Source organism: Danio rerio, chromosome 11 (assembly GCF_049306965.1).
Source record: "Danio rerio strain Tuebingen ecotype United States chromosome 11, GRCz12tu, whole genome shotgun sequence".
Lineage (NCBI taxonomy): Eukaryota > Metazoa > Chordata > Actinopteri > Cypriniformes > Danionidae > Danio > Danio rerio.
This window is the reverse complement of record NC_133186.1, coordinates 23,198,921-23,215,708: the sequence shown is the minus strand read 5'-3', so window position 1 is coordinate 23,215,708 and position 16,788 is coordinate 23,198,921. Positions and strand designations below refer to the sequence as shown.

The window sequence follows — 16,788 nt, the reverse complement described above, 5'->3', positions numbered from 1 at the left end:
AGACACCAGTGGTGGAAAGAGTACTGAAAAATCATACTCAAGTAAAAGTACTAATATTTTCCTAAAAATGTAGTGCAGGTAGAGTAAAAGTACCTGTTGTAAATATTATTCAAAGTAGGAGTAAAAAATAGCCCTTTTAAAAGTACTCAAGAGTTGTGAGTAGTGAGTGTTACACTGTTAAAAGCTGATGCAATATTGACGTCAAATATTTGGTTGATTTTAAGTTGTTAGAAAGTGACCAAAATCCATTGTTTAGACAACATCTTAAACCAACATCATATTGATGTCAAATTCTGACATTTATTCGTCAGGTATGGCAACCAAAATCCAACATCTGATACACGTCATAGTGGTAATGTCAAGCTGTAACTTCATTAGACGTTGATATTTGGGTACTTTTAGATTGGACGTTGGACAATGATGTTGACCTGACGTTAAGTTCTGATATCAACCAGATTTACAAACAAAATGCAACGTCCCAATAACATTGGGATACAACATCAATCTGACGTCATGTTGATGTCTTGTACCTGCTGGGTGTTTAAAGCCATTTCAGTCATCATACAGTAAACGTCCTTCATCTTCTTATCAGTGACCAACAGTCTAAACCAGAGGTCACCAATCTTGGTCCTGGAGGGCCGGTGTCCCTGCAGAGTTTAGCTCCAAGTTGCCTCAACATACCTGCCTGGGTGTTTCAAGTATACCTGGTAAGACCTTGATTAGCTTGTTCAGGTGCATTTGACAATGGTTGGAGCTAAAGTCTGCAGTACACCGGCCCTCCAGGAACAAGTTTGGTGACCAATGGTCTAAACAGTCTTTGGGTTAATGCGTGTAAAAGTTTTGGACATCTTCTTGGACACTTTTAACGCTTCCAAAGAGTTTGCTGCAATTATAAATCGCCCATGTTTTGAGGTAGTTCATTATGATGTGATTTACCTTCTGTGTGTGATTTGATTGGACAGGAATGACAGGACTGATTTTTATAATCCCCAGTAGACAGGAAAAAATAAAGTAGTGACTGCAGGTTGAAGGAAAGTAGTGGAGTAAAAGTACAGATACTGCAGTAAAAATGTACTCAAGGAAAAGCAAAAGCACACATTTATAAAACTACTTAGTAAATTACAATTCCCAAGAAAAACTACGCAATTACAGTAATTTGGGTATTTGTAATTAGTTACTTTACACCACTCCCAAACACTACAGCTTAAATCCTGTACAATCTCCTGAATTAAATTCCAGATCAGTATTAGAACTTGGCTGGCTAAGTGTGTAAACACAAAATGGATTGTTTTGTGGTTTGGAAGAGCTTAGGGTACATACATGCCTGTACATATCAACACAAGAAAAAAGAAGGACATTCAAATAAGTGGAAAATAAAATATTAATTAAAACAATTATGAGCAATGCAATCATGGAAGAACACAGAACTGACTCAGTGAGAGCAAATAAACTGTCTCGGTAGCTCCTGAGGTGGGTTAAATATCTATAGCTGCTAAGGAAGTACAACCTCTACTGGCCATTTTTCACAATGGAGGCAACATGAGTGTCCCACTTCAAGTCCTGAGAGATGGTGTTGTCTCAGTGCTGTTCAAGAGGCTGAGTGGGGGGACTGCAGGGGGGTTTCTCCTGAAGTTCTCCTCTGATAGTTCTCCATTTTTGAGCTTGTCTGATCCAGGTTGTTGTGACTGCACCAGACTGTCAGCTGCTCCACTTCCTTTTTATATGTAGACCCACTGTCCTGGATGAGTCCAATGACATTGGTGTCATCTGCAAACGCCAGACATTGGTGTACAGTGAGAAAAGAGGTGGGGAGAGAACACATCCATGTGGGGCACCAGTGCTTGTGGTGCGGGTGTTGGATGTGAAGTTTTCAATCCTCACTACTTGCTGTTTGTCTTTTATAAAGCTGATGACTGCTGGAATAAATCTTGAAAGCTCTAGCACCACCTTTGACTATGGAGTCAGAATAGACTCAATAATAATTCACGCAAAAGACACAATGTACACATGCGTAGCCAAATTCACGTGCGTAAAATATTTATTTTTATTCACAAAAAAAATTTCACGTGCACAAAATAAAAATACATTTCATAAAAATACATTATTTATTTCAAAATAAAATACGTTTCACAAATGCAAAACACCATTTGCAAATGTATGAGAGTGTACAAAAAGTTTTGAATGTTTAAAACTTGCGAGTTCATCCTGAGTGAGAATGTGCAAATCCTCTTTCACGTACGACTCCCATTGGATACGTGTGTGTTTATTTTTGAGACTTTTCTGCCAGAGTCAGGGCTACTCGTACCTTTCAGCTAATCAGATGAGAGCTGTATTCAATAAAACCAACTCTGCGCTTCTTTTGCGCAGACTGTTCCTCTCCAGCATGTCGAACAGAGAAAGCAGCAGTCACACTTTTTATTTATTTATTTATTTATTTGACCATATCCTCACTCTTTTTATCCATTATTTTGCCGCATCTCCGCTCGTGAACTTTATGTATAAACAAATTTCGAGAGGATCACGTGCTTATGATTGCTAGCAGCTGACCCGCATTATCTAATTCATTACGATCCAATCAGATGACTCCTAAACTACTATAAATACCCTGGGGTTTATTCCATTGCTATCTTCGTTTTGAAGAGGCAGCTTCACTGTAGCTAGCTCCGTTGAAGAACCTACTCTAAACCAGCATGGTCAACCAAAGCAGCTATCAGCTACCAGCTACAATGTACCAGCTACCATCTACAAATTATCAGCTATAATCTACAAGCTACTAGCTATAATTTACAAGCTACAAGCTACAATCTACAGCAGCAGCAACAACTGCAGCAACAACAACTGCAGCAACAACAACTGCAGCAACAACAACTGCAGCAACAACAACAACAACTACTACTATTACTACTTCAAAATAACTCCAACAATTGCATCAACAACTTCAACAAAACATCAAACCTTCCACTTCAACGCATCTGCTGTGTCTTTAACCCCATTCTCCAGCAAATGACAGCCAAAAACTCCAAAGCCATTGCAATGAAACTGAACCATTACCTTTTTCCTAGCGGTGCACATGCTATGCACATGAAGGGAAGCTTCGCAAAATAACTTTACCAAACATTTAGACTAAAACATTTATAAATCTTTTGAATAACAAGACTAGCGTAAACAATGATTTTAACTAAAGATACTTGCCTCTTGCCCGTCCACTGATCCATAACATTTAACAGCTTGTTTGCTGGAATGTTTAGCAGAGCAACAGCTCAAGCCATAAACAATGGTGAACTTGATCAGCAAAATGGCCGCCGGGCTATTTCACCTTTGGCACGCTTGACTGGCTCTCCTTTAAGCCATTAGCTGTAAGGAAAAGCGTCACCATCCAATAAGCTCTCTGGAGAAGGTCCCGCCCTCTCTCTTGACTCTGTTGCAAGTCTTATGAATAAATTTGGGCCAGACACGTTTGTGAATGAAGTTAAGATACCAACAAATGTTATTCATGGATTAAAGTAAAGCCAATTACTAACATTCCATTCACAGTTTGGAGTGGTGACATCGCCCTTGAAGTCTTATAGAGTTCAGAGTTTTGATGTTAGCAATTGAAAAAAAATAAATAAATAATAATAATAATAATAATAATAAAAAAAAAATAAATAAATAAATAAATAAATAAATTATACACAGAGCACTGAGGTCCAATTACACTAGACCAGTGACTCATTTATTCATACACTAGTGTCTTATGTAAGCTTATAATGGCAAGTCAGTTGGATGTGAAACAGCAACAAAACAAACTTCCTGATTGGCTGCTATGAATAGGAGGACATTTCTGACAACGGATCTTCAATAAACACTTCCAGGACCACCAAACAAACCATACCCCTTATCCTCAGCTCTCCATCCATTTGCCATTCTGAGGGTAGATGAATGCTCACCTCTACCATCCTTGCACGTAGCGACATCAAGCTATCAGACCTTGCATTAATAAAAAGACCATTACATTTGGTTGCAGAACCTGACCCTCATCCAACCCATTACATTTTATATGCTCTTCAAATACAATCACACTCTACATAAAGGATGCATTTCCACTCACATAGCTCAGATGCCATATTTCTCAAATTGCTTTGAATTGCGTTGTCACCCTGATACTAACTTCTGATTTATGATTTCAGGTCTTACCCAAGGATCTAACCTGGGCGTTTCAGCTCTCCCTTCCTTAACCTTATTCTGCTCCAATCTACAATCTGCGACTACCGAACCTGCAACAGTGAATTCGTTAATCAAAAAAGAATCGATAATAAAATTATGATAGTACCATTCTTGCCCCACTATTCAGCGTTCTTGTATTAGTCCTATTGACATTGCGACTTGAGAATTCTCTAATAAAAACCCTTGATTATTGGTCTCCGCTCCTCACAATTCTATATTCCTAGCATTAACAGCACCATTCCATCAGACGAATACTCGCTGAATTATCATGATATAGACCAAGCAATTTCGCTCATCAGTTTAGCCGGTCGCAATGCTTGGCTTGCAAAAAATCGACATTTTATCCGCCTTTAAAATCATGCCAATTCACCCAGACTTCTGGCACCTTTTTGGCATTCATTGGCGCTTACAATTTTACTTTGCAGTCCGATAATCTTTCGGCTGCAAAGTAGTCCTAAAATTTTCGATATGCTTAAGAAGCATTATGCTGGATTTTATCTAATAACTACGAAATCCCGCATATCATCCATCTCCTCGAGGATTTTCTCCTCATTTCCCCACCTTCTTCACCCCCAGCTAATCACCTATCGATCACCCAAAAGGTTTTCGAAAATCTAGGCATCCCCCTTGCAGAGGAGAAACAGCCGGTCACAGCACTTCCATAGAATTTCTGGGCATCAACTTAGATTCGAATAAATTTCAAGCATCTCTTCCCAAAGAAAATATCGACCGTATAATCTCTTTATCTCAATTTTCCTCGAGAAACAATCATGCACCAAACGCGAACTGCTATCTATTCTCGGGCATTTCAATTTCGCGATGCGCATAATTCCCCAAGGCCTCCCGTTTATTACTCGCCTCCTTCAGCTCTCCTCCTCGGCCCCCGGTTTAGAAGATACCATATATCTTTCTAAACCCAGTCTCAATGAACTCAGCTTATGGATCTCCTTCCTTTAGCAATGGAGCGGCTGTTCCTTTTTCTATAGCGACCTAATTTCTTCCCCGGTGGATATTAATTTATTCACTGACGCTGCCCCCTCAGTCGGGTTCGGCGGCTTTTACCAAGGTCACTGGTTTGCTTCAACATGGCCCCCGCAGATGCTCAGTCTACCCAGAAATCAGCAATCATCTGCGCTTTCGAACTCTACCCCATAGTCGCAGCAGCGCTTTTATGGGGAGATGAATGGTCCGCCTCTAGCATTCTTGTTCATTGCGACAGCGAAGCCACCGTTTATTGCATTAATAAAGGACGCTCGCACGCACTTCCAATTATGTCCTTACTAAGACGCCTCGTTCGGACGGCAGCCAAAAAGCAATTCATTATGACTGCTAGACATGTTCCAGTTTGCAAAAATCAAATTGCTGATTCTCTCTCTCGTTTTCTTTTCCAGAAATTTCGGCTCTTGGTACCGGAAGCAGACCAGTATCCAACACCTGTTCCACTCTATTCACAGATGATATTGCCATAAAACTTCCATATCTCTGATCCTTCACGCTGTCGCACCAAGGAACCTTGAGTCATATCTCACAGCATGGAAATCTTATAAATATTTCCACACCCTGTACCAAATACAGTTCCCAGATTTTTCATTGCTTACCATCACCTCATTTATTTCCCACCTCCATACAGCCAAAAATATCCAGGCGAGCTCCATAAAAAGCTACCTTAGTGGGGTCCAATTTTTTCATAATTGATTTACGGGGCCACCTCAGAAGCCATTTCTAACGCTCAAACTTCCCTCCTCATTAAAGGTACCCAGAAAACAACCCCCCCCCCCTTCTCGACACTAGACTACCCATTACGCTCAATATTTTAGCAAGTGCTACGCACACTACGCAAAGGATACCTCTCACTTCACACAGCCCGTACACTAGACGCCATGTTTACCCTGGCTTTTTTGGCTTCCTGAGGTGTTCAGAAATGGCTATCACATCCAATTTCAACCCCGCAATACACCCCACTATATCTGATCTAACACTGCTGAATGCTGAAACACTCGCCTTTTTCATTAAGCAAAGCAAGACAGATCAGACAGGCAAAGGGCATTTTATTTACATATTTAACATTTTTCCCCCATACAGCCATTCCAAACTCTCCTAGCTTTCTCCATTCAAGGAGATCAAAGGAGTCCGACCCACATGCCCCACTTTTTACTGATGACGCTAACCGTCCAGTAACCCGTTTTGGTTTCAAAAACATCTGAAAGAAGTCCTTCGCCTTTCGGGCGTTTCCCCCGAATTGTATTCCAGCCATTCCTTTAGAATTGGCGCAGCCACCACAGCAGCTCACAAGGTCTATCCTCGCACCAAATCCAGACCCTAGGCCGCTGGTCCTCTGATGCCTTCAAAGCTTACATTCGCCTCAGCCGATCCCACCTCAAGACAGCCCAGCTAGCCCTAACCAGCAAAATTCCAAACTTGAACTAGGGGTACGAGCTCGACCCTAAGTAGGCTGGAGTGCGCATGTGTGTGTGCTTGTGTATGGGTGCGCATGGGAATGTGGGTGATTGCTCGCGCAGATACAGTGTGCGGTTGCACACGTATACATGCTTATTTGCACGTAGATATATATAGGTGTGGGCGTACGTTTAAGTATGCATATGCACGTGCAAGCAATGAGTGTGTGAGCCTATGGGCATTACATGTTGTGCATGTTGCATATATGCTCTTAACTTTCCTTTCAAGCCTACTATGCTCCTTCCCTCACCATGCTCTGACCCCCGCAGGGGTCCAATCCGAGCTTCGACTCTCGCGAGTAATCTCTAGCCCATCCCCGGCCACCCCTTCACTACCACCTCCAATAAGAGCCTGCACTACCCCCTCCCTCTTCCCGACTCGCGAGTCATCTCTAGCCCCTCCCCCCAATGCGTTATGCGTTATGCGCATACATCCGATGTATACCTGTTCCGATGCGTGTGCATGCATATGCTGAAACAGGAATAGATGCAGGTTATTCCCTCTCTCCTTTTCTTCCTTTGGCGTCGAGTTCCTCTGCCCTCTCTTTTCTTCCTTTCTCATAGGCCATCAATCCTCAGCTCTAACTCCTGCAGGAGTGACTAAAACGAGCTTCGACTCTCGCAAGAGTCCCGCCCCGGCCACCTCCTGCTGCAGTCTCCACCGCCCAGACCCCCGCAGGGGTCGCTCCGAGCTTCGACTCTCGCAAGAGTCAATCACCGCCCATGCCCGGCCCCTACCATGTAATAACCATATATATTCATATACATATATTTTTATATGCATATATACTCCTATATTCTCCTTTTCTTCTTTCTGGCGTCGAGATTCTCCGCCTGGCAATTATCTGCCCCTTCTTTCTTCCGTACAGCGTGAGTGCTTCCGCTACCTTTACCCTTCTCTGATCTTCCCCCTTATCTCCTTACCCTCCTATTTCCTCAATTTCTTTTCCAGCGTTGAGTTCTCCGCTAACTGTTTCTTTCAGCGTTGCTCTTTCACTATGTTCTTCCTTTCGCTTAGGCCCTCAATCCTCAGCTCTAGCTCCCGCAGGAGCGACTAAAACAAGCTTCAACTCCTGCCGGAGTTCAGGCCCTGGCCACCTCCCACCCTCTCATGCAGGAGTCTCCACCGCCCAAACCTTCCCGACTCTTGCTTGAGCAATCTAACCCCAGCTCCCACCCCCACAGGGGTGTATATATTTGAGCCTTGACTCCCGCGGAGTCAATCCAGCCCTGCCCTCACCCCGCCTAGGCTCTAGCAGTCTACTTTGCTCTGCTCCCGTAGGAGCTTCTCTTCCTAAGCTATCAACGCTATATCCAGCAGCCGGATATGGCTTTGTTACACCTGCTTTTTGGGGGGCTCTTCAATACGCGCCTGCTGTCCCGAGCTATACAAAGGCATTTTGGGGAGTTCTCGAGAATCTACCTGAGCTCAAACTCTCCTCCCGCCTTGCAACGGGAGGGAGCCCTGGGCTCGAGGATCTCATGAGCTCAGGGCTCTCTCTTGGGACAGCATGCCAAACAAGCTTTTATAATTAATCATCAGCTAAGTGTGAACTCTTGAAGTGAAATTTATGTATAAACAAATTTCGAGAGGATCACGTGCTTATGATTGCTAGCAGCTGACCCGCATTATCTAATTCATAACGATCCATTCAGATGACTCCTTAACTACTATAAATACCCTGGGGTTTATTCCATTGCTATCTTCGTTTTGAAGAGTCCCCCCTTCCTCCCCTACTCCTCCTTCTTAGACGGGTGACACGGTGGCCCAGTGCCTAGCACTGTCGCCTCACAGCAAGAGTGTCTTTGGTTCCTGGCTTTACCAAAACTAGCAGACATTTCTGTGTGGAGTTTGCACTTCTCCCCGTGCTCACGTGGGTTTCCCCCGGGTTCCCCGGTTTCCTCCCACCGCCTAAAAACATGCAATTAAGTCAATTGAACAATCCAAATTGTCAACATAGACATGATTCTAGTTAGTAATTCATTTCAAGAGCATTCACTTGCTACAGCAGGGGAGTTCTCGAGATCTACCTGAGCTCAAACTCCCCTCCTGCCTTGCAACGGGAGGGAGCCCTGGGCTCAAGGATCTCATGAGCACAGGGCTCTCTCCCGGGACAGCATGCCAAACAAGCTTTTATAATTAATCATCAGCTAAGTGTGAACTCTTGAATTCTTATTTATTGTCTCGCAGCCCCATGAGCAGAATGTATCCTGCAGGGTAATCATAAGTATTATTCCAGCCACATCTGCATTGCAGTGCTATTGTGGTCCAGCGGTTAACATGTTGGGTTACCATGCCCATAGAACTGTATTCAATCCTCACCTGAGTTGATTTTTTTATTTTATTTTTATTGTTAAGACATATAAAACTGTAAGGTTGTTAAACATTTGAAGTTCTAAAGCAGCTGTTTTCTTGAAAAAGAAAATATAAAAAAAAATTAACTCAGGCGAGGATCCAACACGGTTCTATGGGTATGGTAACCCAATGTGCTTACCACTGGACCACAATGGCACTGCAATGCTAGTGTGGCCAGAATAATACTTATGATTACCCTGCAGGATACATTTTGCTCATGGGGCTGCGAGACAATAAATAGGAAGAGCGGAGCTGCGGCAAAATAATGGATAAAAAGAGTGAGGATATGATCAAATAAATAAATTTTTTAAAAAAAGTGCTACTGCTGCTTTCTCTGTTCGACATGCTGGAGAGGAACAGTCTGCGTAAAAGAAGCGTAGAGTTGGTTTTATTGAATACAGCTCTCATCTTATTAGCTGAAAGGTACGAGTAGCCCTGACTCTGGCAGGAAAGTCTCAAAAATACACACACACGTATCCAGGGGGAGTCGTACGTGAAAGAGGATTTGCACATTCTCACTCAGGATGAACTCGCAAGTTTTAAACATTCAAAACTTTTTGTACACTCTCATACATTTACAAATGGTGTTTTGCATTTGTGTAATGTATTTTATAAAAATGTATTTTAATTTTGTGCACGTGAAAATTTTTTGTGAATAAAAATAAATATTTTACGCACGTGAATTTGGCTACGCATGTGTACATCGTGTCTTTTGCGTGAATTTCTTTTGAGACTTATCTGATTCCATATTTGACCAGTGGAGGTCACTAAGGATGCTTATTGAAAATATTTAAAACTTTAAAGTTACATGTATCCAAGTGTGACGACCCATGGATTCATGCACTGTAAGCGCACTGCCTTTGCTACTTTTTATTAATACTGTAAATAGCAAACTCCAATTCCATAGTGCATCATTTAGCAGAAGTTCTGCGTCATTCATTTTTCTAATAATTTCTTATCAGTGCTGTGAAGGCCTCTTTAAGAATTAACTCATAATTTGACGTGGCATGACACATTTATACATCAATGTATTCTTTATGAATAGCTGTGAATCTGTTACCTAAATTGAAAGTTAACCTGATGAACAGATCTATTGTAAAATCTGGAGAGATGACGTGCTGACACCTTCGTACGGAAGCTATTTAGCATCAGCGCATTTCCTTTTAGCATAAACATGACAAGGTTACTTTTGCTTACGCTGATGGGCTGATATTCCGCAAATGAAACATCAGTTTGTTTTGCAATTTACTATAATGTGTATCATTCATCATGAACATGATCAAACAGGTGACATACGCTAGTTTATAAAAGTTTTAATGAAGACAAATATTCATTGACAACAATTTGACCTCAAAGGTCTACTTTGCAGCATGACATTTTTACCTTATCATGCAAATTTGCTTAGAAACAGAAGTCAAAAAAGTAGTTCATTACATATCACATAAATAATTCATATATAAACTTTAAGTTATTAAATATATACATTTTAAATAATCCAGAGTCCAAGTTATGCAATAGAGTCTTTGCTGTTGAACCTAAACAGCTGTACATTATAAATATAATAAATATTCAGATTCAATCGAATGGGGTCTTGTGTTGTCATTGTTGTTGGAAACTTTCTATCCATTCCAGAAGTGAATCCAGCTCTCCAATAGCCTTTACTGTTCCTGCTGCCTGATCAAGCTGTCATCAGAAATATGGAGAGAGATTTTGTGCAGATTATTAGTGTGTTTTACAGTCACATGCCGAATTGTTATGTGTCCTGTCAGTGAATTGTGTCTCTTACCTTTTCATATGCCGTTTGAATGCTCTTGAGTTGTAGTCTGGTATTCTCACCACACTCACAGTGTGCATTTGCATGCTTAACATAGACAGAAACAGTGACATGGTTAGATTAGTCTGCTCATTTTCTTTCCTAAATCAACTCTCTGCAAGAATAGTTATAAGACTTTTCACTTAATTTCCCCTCTATTTCCAGAAAACAATTCAAAGACCCCAAATCTTTTTTTTTTTTCTACAATTTTGTTCTCAATTTTACCTAATTAATGTCAGTTAAAACACTCTGAAAAAACACACACACAAAAACTTTATAGCATGGTGCTTAGTAACTGACAACCAATCATGCGCCACATATTCATGTACTTTAGAGAGTCACAAAAACTCTGTACATTGTAAGTAAATTAACAAAAAATGTCAATAAGTAACATGCTGCATCTGCTGAAGCTAAAATGAGGCTTAAGGCCTATGCCTAAAATAAAGTCCATAAAAATATATTGGTAACACTTTATTTTGCCATAATTACTGATACAACAATTACTAGACTATTAGCTTGATTGTAAGGTGGAAGTTGGATTTAGGTTTTGGGATTAGGAATGTAGAATAAAATTATAATTAAATCATCTTTATAAACAGTTCATCACCTTGGAATTATAAGCTTCTATCTGCAATCTGAAAGATTTTGAGAAATTGAGCTTCAAAGTTTTTGCATTCCATTTTGCAAACAGTATGTGCGTAAGATTTGTTTTTTAATAAAAATTCTTAAAATGTAAACAACTAAAAAACAGTCCATAATGTAATTATGTTGTCATTTAATAAGAATATGTCAAAAACTCAATTTTGACAAAAATGTCTGATATAACTTTATAATTCGAAGGTGACAAGTTAGTATTGCATAAATAGGCACATAATAGCATGAATTGGGACTTAAGTCCTATCAAGATATTATTGGATAAAATGAAGCATAATGTAAAACCTGTTATGTAAACAAGTTATTTTAAAGGGCCTGTGAAAATTATGAATTTTTTATTAGATGGTAGTTTCAGTCTGTTAGTTTTATGGATATCTATTAGTCTATTTTGTGCTCCAAAACAGTGACAAAATTTGTGTTTTGAAACTATAAAACAAATATAAACATGTAAAGTTTGCAATTTGTCACTTCCGCCTAAATTGGTCAACAATTTTTTGACATCACCACATACTACATCAAATCTTGACCAATCAGATACCCTCTAGCATCTCCCGCCCCTTTAAGACACTTTTCATTTGATGTGCTTGAACTCAACTGCTCTCACTTGCAGAATTGTGATGAAATGAAATGCTATTGGATGTTTGTTTGTTAGCGCTTTATTTTGATGGTCTATTTGAGTAATAGTAGACTGTCTGCTTAACATCTGTTGATACTGCTCCTTCAACAGACATTTAACTGACTATAAGAAACTTTGCAAGCACACGTCAACTTACACTTACCCTAACCCCAACCCAACAGTCTCATTATAATCTAATAAGAAATAAATGGCATGTATGCAATTTAATTCAGTTCAACAGACAATCAAAATAAAGTGTTATTGTTTTTTTATCGGGGAGGAGCTATCTCGCATCTATCTCTCTATCTCGCATCTATCTCTCTATCTCGCATCTATCTCTCTATCTACATTTTTCAGTTGAGATTAAAATTCAATAAAAATTGCACATTTTAATGCACTTCACAGGACCTTTAAATTGCATTTATTTAATAAAATATAAACAAATTAATTTATGTTTTAATATTGTGTAAAAATAAAATCTTATCACTTAACTCTCGATATGCTATCATTATTTTTATAGATTAAAAAACATTCAACTCACATCAGTAACTTGCTATTTATTTAATTGTTTGTGAAAATTACTAGCATTTTTTAAAAATTAAAATAGTTTAAAATCCATTTGTTTTAACATTGCACAATCATTTAGTCAGAGGCTAGTGTATTTACAGTTTGTACAATGGCAACCACAGAAAAAGTCCCAAAAGATATTGCAGCTTACAAATTTTTATGACTTAGCAATATGTTAGTCAAAGGACTGATGCCAATCAAATGCTAAGCGTTCTTTGATCTTGACCTTTACATATAACGTTGGGAAGTTACGACTATTCTGGACTTTTCCTTTTTTTTTTCCAGTGTTACATTAAAAAATAAGAGTAGAATCTGTAGTATATACATACACACACTCGCAGGTCCTTGCTGATACTGAGAAAAGAGTTGGCCAAGACACTGGTGGTTCTGCGATGTAAGGAATGGCTGCTAGTATAGCTGATAAAGACCGTGTCCATGTAAAAATGAAGGAGCTGGCTGAGAAAACAGCAGCTTTCAGTAGCCTAACAGGGAGGACATGTTTTAGTAATATGTTGTACATATTGTATGAATTGATTCTACAAACGCTTATTTACCTGTAAACTACTCATCACGTCTTTCCTCAGCAATCTGATACCCTTGTGATCGTCACCCGAAATCTGTCAAAGCACAAGATATTATCAGATTGCAGCGTAGTGATAGTCATTCCAAACCTCAAAACACTCAAAAAAATGAGGCCACTTTTAAAACGGCTTTCATTGTTGCTGCTTTCATGACGTGTACATTTTCTGTTCTGTAGATATACCGCCTGATACGCAGGCCTCACAGAAAGATGAAGACATTTGAGATTCTCCGGGTTCACAGAGGTATTCCTTTTGTTTGTTTATGCTGTGTCATGGATAAAAGCCAATGGCTGGATGTTGAACTCAAAAGTGAAATGTGACAAAGCATGTCTTGCAACACGCTGGTGTTCTCATTCAAGTATGTAGAGTCAAAAAGAATGAAACAGCTGTCTAAAATAAATCTATAACCAGTTTGTTGACATGTCAAGCCTGTCAAGAAAACCCATTGACATCACCGGTGACGTCATTGTTATGGTGGGAAATCGAGTGCTATTTATACATAGGCGACTTGCATCAAACTGCCACGAGCTATTTTAACAGAAGGAAGTAACATGACTAAGGTTAAACTTTCAGCTTGCTCACCATGCCTTGACGGACGTACTGAAAGTGGTGCCGGAGTTCATGCGTGTGGATGTTCACTTTACAACTGCCCAAGTGAAGCCTTCTTCCCTGGGCTGCATCCCATAGACCACTCAGTACGATGCAAATAAACATGCTGTATACAATGAATGAGCTCTCCATTATGCCACTGACAATTGAGTCTAAGAAAGAAAGAAATTCATCATAAGCATCTAAGCATCATAAGCATCATAAGAATCATAAGCATCTTATTTAGTATATGTAATGTATTGTTACCTGCTGAGGTCTAAGTGTTTTCCTTCGTAAAATGATGTGCACCTGTGCATGGTGATGGTAGGTGCTCTTATATTGGGATAGGAGGGGAATTTCGACAGGTATTCTTGATTTTTTTTTTTTTTTTGGGCTTTTTACCTCCCATTACAGTAAGAGGAACTAAATTACTAAATTAATCCATCACTATAGGAATTGGCTTGAAAGGATGCGGGACTTCCATTTCAAAAATCTCTGACGTACATAATGTTATAATACATGTAGTAGCATGTTGTGCTATGTGATTTTTGTTATATAGCAGTCTACTTGTATGTGAACCAAAATACAGACATTTTAGCATTTTCAAATGTGGATAATTTAATATTGACTATTAATTATTGATAATTAAAATTGACTTATAGTGAAAGTTTAAAATAAAATTTTGAATGGAAATGAAGTGCAAACTTTACTACCTTTTTAAAATAATTCTGTTTTAAATAACGTTTTTGACAAAAACAAGGGAAATATTGGTAAAGTATTACTCTTTAGTGTCACAGATGTGAAAATTACATAAAATCAATATTGTGTTTTGTACTTAACATGTACTTATTAAAATATACAATAATATCAAATTTAGAATAAGTGATCATAATTGTATTGTATTTTACATACAATTTTTACATTTTAAAATTTTGTGTCATGTATTGAAGATAATGGCAAAGTAGCCTTTAAATGACAATTAATTAGAAGTTGTGTGGAGTTTAATGTCCTCCCCGTGTTTACGTGGGTTTCTTACGGGTGCTCCGGTTTCCCCCATAAGTCCAAAAACATGCACTGCAGGTCAATTGGGTAGGCTAAATTGTCCGTAGTGTATAAGTGGGAATGGGAATGTATGGATGTTTCCCAGTGATGGGTTTCCCAGTGACCAAATGACATTTTAAAGGGTGTTTTCTCTAAAGCACGATAATGTAAATAACTAGTTGCGTCACCTTTTATGGTCAATAATGCATTACATTACTTTTGAGTTACTTTTGTGTTACTTTTTTTGACCTCACTGAGCCTTGATCTCTTTCAGAACTTGTAGATTTTTTGTTTTGTTTTGTTTTTTTTAAGAAGAGAAGCTCTGAAATTAACAACACACTGTATATCTTTCATTTCCATTAAAAACACATCAAAACATAAGGTAGGATAATGTTTTGATTAATAAAGGGTTTCTACTTTTGTACTTTTTGTCTTATTAATAAGTATTATCACTGTCCATTTAGATAATTATTTTTTCTTTTTCTTTCATGTGTTCAAAATTAGGAAATATTTCTATCTGCCGTCTTCCTTCCTTAACTAAAATAAAAAAGTAAATTGTGTTATATTTTTAAAAAAGTAACTCAAAATCTATTACTTTATTTTTAAAGTAATATGTAACTATGCATTATATATTCATATATATATATATATATATATATATATATATATATATATATATATATATATATATATATATATATATATATATATATATACTTTTATTCATTCTCTTTTTGTCTTGGTCTCTTTATTAATCCGGGGTCGCCACCGTGGAATGAACCGCCAACTTATCCAGCAGTGTTTTACGCTGCAGATGCCCTTCCAACTGCAAACCAACACTGGGAGAAAGAAAAAAAAAAACATACATACACACACATACAGATATATACATACATATATTTACATTTGAAGTAAAAATTATTAGCCCCCCTATTTATTTTTTCAACACATTTCTAAACATAAGACTTTTGACAGTAAATAATATTTTACTAGATATTTTTCAAGACACTTCTATGCAGCTTAAAATGACATTTAAAGGCTTAACTAGGTTAATTAGGTTAGCTAGGCAGGTTAGGGTAATTAGGCAAGTTATTATATAATGATGGTTTGTTTTGTAGACTATCGAAAAAAATATATAGGTTAAATGGGGCTAATAATTTTTTCCTTAAAATGGTGTTTAAAAAAAATTAAAAATCGCTTTTAAGAGTTTCTCCGGAAGAAAAAATATTATCAGACACTGTGAAATTTTCCTTGCTCTTAAAAACATAATTTGGGAAATATTTATATATTAATATTTATCATCTATAACCCATATCATTTGTAGTTTTAGACAACATTTTACTACAAAAATAAGTATTTTACTTAAAAAAAAGGTTTGTTCAGAGTTTTACACAAGAACTCAATTTTCATTGTAATGAAGAAGAGAGGGAGTACACTGCTTTTTCTTATCGTTTGGTTATTCTTCATTTAACAGCCTTTATTTAGAAGGCAGTTTACTGTACAACTATCGTGGGGACAGTTCTGGGGCTTCCTTAACATAAGCTTGGTCAAGTTATTACTGTATATTCAGATCACTTACGAAAATGCGAACCTAAGACATTTATTTTACCATCTCAATGCTAAGAAAGTGTCAGTCTACCACTATCGTCACCTCATTGAATGTGTTAAATTTGATCTGATAAAGACTGACTAAAAAGTTGGAGTTTCCTCTTTTGTGAAGCGTCATATATACATACATACATATATATATATATATATATATATATATATATATATATATATATATATATATATATATATATATATATATATATATATATATATATTTTTTTTTTTTTTTTTCAGCTATTAATGCAGCTTGCATGAACGCAAGAACGTTTTACTGCTGTTGTGTGACGTTTGGCAGGAAA

General features: G+C 38.1%; 1 protein-coding gene and 1 long non-coding RNA gene across 3 annotated transcripts in view; both read right to left on the bottom strand.

The window, feature by feature from the left end:
• LOC141376595 (uncharacterized) overlaps positions 1-16,788 on the bottom strand; it is a 244,120-nt gene that overhangs the window by 102,054 nt on the left and 125,278 nt on the right. The window lies entirely within an intron of this gene.
• il19l (interleukin 19 like) lies at positions 10,318-14,150 on the bottom strand. Of its 2 annotated transcripts, XM_073915333.1 has the most exons (6): positions 14,105-14,150; positions 13,832-14,010; positions 13,223-13,285; positions 12,998-13,150; positions 10,805-10,879; positions 10,318-10,701 (listed from the first exon to the last, which is right to left on the bottom strand). In XM_073915333.1, the coding sequence occupies exons 2-6, from the start codon at positions 13,988-13,990 to the stop codon at positions 10,618-10,620; spliced, it is 534 nt and encodes a 177-aa protein (XP_073771434.1). In that variant the 5' UTR covers positions 13,991-14,010; positions 14,105-14,150; the 3' UTR covers positions 10,318-10,617.

Bases quoted from the DNA above. Each gene is read 5' to 3' on its own strand.
- il19l (XM_073915333.1), bottom strand. From the start codon at position 13,990: ATGGAGAGCTCATTCATTGTATACAGCATGTTTATTTGCATCGTACTG. The intron at 10,880-12,997 runs GTATGTATATAC...GTCTATGTTAAG, and splicing joins GCAAGGACCTGCGAGTGTGT to CATGCAAATGCACACTGTGA. The intron at 10,702-10,804 runs GTAAGAGACACA...TTCTGATGACAG, and splicing joins TTCAAACGGCATATGAAAAG to CTTGATCAGGCAGCAGGAAC.